Here is a 4,161-nt window from a genome sequence, read left to right as displayed (position 1 = left end):
CAGAAAAGGATTTTGGAGTCGTCATTGATGCCAAGATGAACATGGGCCGGCAGTGTGGGGATGCAGTCAGGAAGGCCAACCACACCTTGTCATGCATCCACAGATGCATCTCAAGCAGGTCCAGGGAGGTGATCCTCCCCCTCTATGCGACACTGGTCAGGCCGCAGCTGGAGTACTGCATCCAGTTCTGGGCGCCGCACTTTAAGAGGGATGTGGACAATATGGATAGGGTCCAGAGGAGGGCCACTCACATGGTCAGGGGGCAACAGGACAGGCCCTACGAGGAGGCGCGATGGTACCTGAACCTGTTCAGCCTCCACAAGAGAAGGCTGAGGGGGGATCTAGTGGCCTGTTACAAACTAGTCAGAGGGGACCAGCAGGCATTGGGGGAGTCCCTGTTCCCCTGAGCACTACCAGGGGTAACTAGAAATAACAGTCACAAGCTGCCAGACGGTAGATTCAGATTAGACATCAGGAGGTGCTACTTCACTGTCAGGGTGGCTAGGATCTGGAACTAACTTCCAAGAGAAGTGGTGCTGGCTCCTACCCTGCGGGGCTTTAAGACAAGGCTGGACAATCACCCAGCCGGGGTCGTCTGACCCCAGTACTCTTTCCTGCCATGGCCAGGGGTCAGACTAGATGATCTGCTCAGGTCCCTTCCAACCCTACCAACTATGAGTTTGTGTCCATTTGACCTTGTCATCCCTTGGGGCACTCTGGTGAACAGACATTCCCTCAGATCCTGGTGAGCACCCCAATGAACTTATAGGTGGCCACCAGATCACCCCGAGCCTGCGTTTTTCCAGGCTGAAGAGTCCCATAGCTCTCAGCCTCTCATCGTACAGTCTGTTTTCCTGACCTCTGATCATGCACATGGCTTTCCTCTGGACTCGTATGCAGTCTTCAACTCTCACAAATAACAATGTTGATAGATGCTGATCACCCCAATTTCCCTCACAACATCCCTTTGAATCCCTATGGTTGAGGTATAGTATCTATATATTACTCTTGATATTTTGAGAATGCTACGACAGTATACAAATAGTACATTTTCATAACAACTACTGGAGATGAGCAAACTATCTTTTTTGAACAAGTGAAGGGGTCTGCCCTGCATTCAGTCCACTAAATAAACCTGTCTCTTTCAGTGGCCTGAGAGGTTCTTCAGAGACCAGTTAGAAATGGTTACCTATCTTCATTTCTGTGCAGGGGATAAGTGTGTCAACCTTTACCATTATTGTCCCAAGTATGTTGTCAGTTAGGCTATTCATAATCAGAATCCAAGACTGCTTGCTCTACTAAGGCAACTGACAAATTTCTCTACAAGCTACAATCGCTTAATAGTGTGAGAGGATTTGCCTCATACCTTTGCTTTATTTGCCTCTCGTTTTGCCTCTCCAGCCAAGCTTCCCACCATAGCATCTATCTGCTGTTTGCTGCGGGGCATTCCATCAAAGATGTCAATGTAGAGATGCTCCTGAACAATGTTCCAGATCTGATTGTTCTGCTTTTCCTGCAAGTGTCTCTTCAAGAGCTGGTAAGAGTCACGGGAAATGCGCAGCACAAATTTGCTTGTTCGGAAATCCAGCATGGTTTCATTCCCTTTCATGTGTTCCTTTTTGGTTAAGCTGGATAATACACGCAGGTCATCTTGGTAATAACACTCCTGATCTCCATGAAACCTATTGAAATACAGTTTTAGTTTAAAACATGAAGTACCATTTGTTATAGTCATAAAATCACACTCATGGATCTTATACTCCCCGAAAAGCAATTACATATCCCTATATTTCAGGAATACAGGTTGTAGCCATGTTGGTCTGTAAGGCAAAAAGTAATCAGAACTCTTGGGGAGATGATATCTTTTATTAAACCAACTAGATTAATTTTTTTGCAACTATCTAGTTGGTCTAATAAAAGATATCACATCTCCAAGAATTCTGATATCTCTATTAGTACCTCATTGTTAGGTACTCCAGTGTACTTAACAACTACATATGAGATCATGTTACAGCTAAAGTGCAACTGTATGCAGCACACACAACACTACCCAACAGTTATAATACAACATGTGAAAGGTATATGACCAAAGTAGAACTGTAAGGAGATTTTTAGGTAGACAAAGTGTTATTACTAATATTGTTGGCCTGATCACTGAGAATAACATCCATTCCAAACCATGCTATAACATATTTAATTACTGCAAATCATCAGCCCAATGTATTACATGTTACACTGGACTGAAAGGTCATCGTTACTAAAATGATTAATCATTTCAGCATAGTTTTCAAACTGGAGTAAGCATTTTCACAAAATATGCCTTTTAACATTTTCCAATTGTAAATGTATTGATATCATTAATATTCAGTGCCAACAAAATTAACCTAAGCCTGGAGATGCAATGCATTTTATATTTACTGATAACATTAAAACACTCATGGATAGGAATATTTCACCAATGTGTGCAAAACTATTTTTACTTATCATAGTTTTCTGAGAAAAGTGATGCCTTGGGGCTGCATTATTTCATGCTTGGTCTAAACCAAGGGATAGGGATGATCCTGCCTCAGGCAGGGGGTTGGACTAGATGACTTCTGGAGGTCCCTTCCAGCCCAACGTCTCCATGATTCTAAACCAAAAGATGAATTAGACTTCAAGAGGTCTGGCAAAAAATGACAAATTAAGTTACTTTTTCATTCCTTGTAGAGAAATTTGAAACCTGGGATGGAAGCTTACAAAAACTTATCCTTTTCCCTTGTGTTTGATTTTCAGTGAAGAGCTACTGTGTCATTTTAATATCTCTTAACATATGAAGATAGCATGTTTAGAAATTCAGGACACAAAGCAAGACTCCTGACTACATTAAGTTCCCTGCTTCAATAGTTATATTAGTGCAATGATTTATAAATGGCCCATTACTCTTATCTAGACATGTTTTAGTCATGTTAAACATAAGACATGTAAGGTAGTTCCCAAAACTCCACAATAACCACAATTACAGGGCTTTTTTTCCATTCCCCACCTTCCTTTTGCTAATAAAGTTCTCTCTTGTTTAGTTAAATTGGTAAAGATAATAAACAGAATGCAAACTCAGGAATGTAAATGCCTTACTTCTCAAAGAAAGACTTTGCTTCACTCTCATGTTGATTGTAGACCAATTCCAAATACATGTGCACAAAAAGCGGATAAAACAACTGCGATAATTCGGCCCGGTGACAGTCTAGGGAGCACTCAATGAAGTGTTTCAGTCCGCTGTAGTATTCCTCATACAGTGCTGGGTCTCCCTGCTGATTGTAGGCAGACAACACTGCGCTCACATCTGGCTGATCTTCTACAGCAATACCTCCAACTGCAAGTGACAGGTACACAAGAAAATGTACATGAGAAAAACTGAAAGGCTGAGCAAGCGGTGGCTAATGCTCACTCTGGAACTGTAACGCATGTCGAGAGCTTAGAGTAAGACGGAGGTACTCATGCTTTGTGCTTGGTTGCAGATATCGTCTAAAATACTGGTTATTAAAGCAGGGGTCAGCAGCCTTTTCAGAACAGTGGGCCAAAATAAGGCCTCAATCTGAGACAGGCCAAGAGCTTCCCGCTTGGCTGCCTCTGCCACCATGCTTGCAACCTGCCAGCAAACTGCAGCCAATATCCAGGCTCAACCTGACCCACAGGCCACAGGTTACCAACCACCGTGTAAGAGCACAAATGTAAATATATTCTAACATCTCTCCCAACTATAAAGCTGGTTAAATAAATGATGGCACAAAACAATCCCTGCTTCTCATGTATTTCCTGGACCATCATGGCTACAAAGCTCCAAACCCCCAACCGGCTTCAGGTATATTTTTGTGCTTCATCTGCTTACCAACCAACCCTGTACATTGGCTAATATGTAAGTGACTCTAGAGCCGTATGTCATTGAACTAACATTTGCTCCCAAAGAAAAAGCAGCCAGTATGACCTAAATATATTCTCTTTCTAAGAGGCAGTAAGGCAAACATGGAAACATTTATTTTCTCAAGAGAAAAATTGACATAGGTGGGGGGGGGACCCCCCAACGCGTCCTTTACTTGCCTTTGGCGGGCGGAGCGGCGGCAGCGGGGCTGGCGGACAGGAGGGCGGGGCCGGTGGCGGCGGCGGCTCCCCCCGGGCCCGAGGCGG

At 43.6% G+C, this 4,161-nt stretch overlaps 1 protein-coding gene across 1 annotated transcript in view; it reads right to left on the bottom strand.

Annotated features, from left to right (window-relative positions):
• Positions 1 to 4,161, bottom strand: part of TAF5 (TATA-box binding protein associated factor 5) — a 16,886-nt gene that overhangs the window by 12,336 nt on the left and 389 nt on the right. Inside the window, exons 2-4 of the mRNA XM_019502152.1 lie at positions 3,425 to 3,431; positions 3,112 to 3,349; positions 1,367 to 1,682 (exon numbers count right to left, since the gene is read on the bottom strand). Of these exons, the coding sequence (XP_019357697.1) occupies positions 1,367 to 1,682; positions 3,112 to 3,349; positions 3,425 to 3,431 (561 nt within the window). The remainder of the gene's footprint in view (positions 1 to 1,366; positions 1,683 to 3,111; positions 3,350 to 3,424; positions 3,432 to 4,161) is intronic.

This window comes from Gavialis gangeticus, unplaced genomic scaffold, assembly GCF_001723915.1.
Source record: "Gavialis gangeticus isolate Ggan-Ray unplaced genomic scaffold, GavGan_comp1, whole genome shotgun sequence".
Taxonomy (NCBI): Eukaryota; Metazoa; Chordata; order Crocodylia; family Gavialidae; genus Gavialis; species Gavialis gangeticus.
The sequence above is the reverse complement of the archived record's forward strand: the minus strand, read 5'-3'. Positions and strand labels throughout refer to the sequence as shown.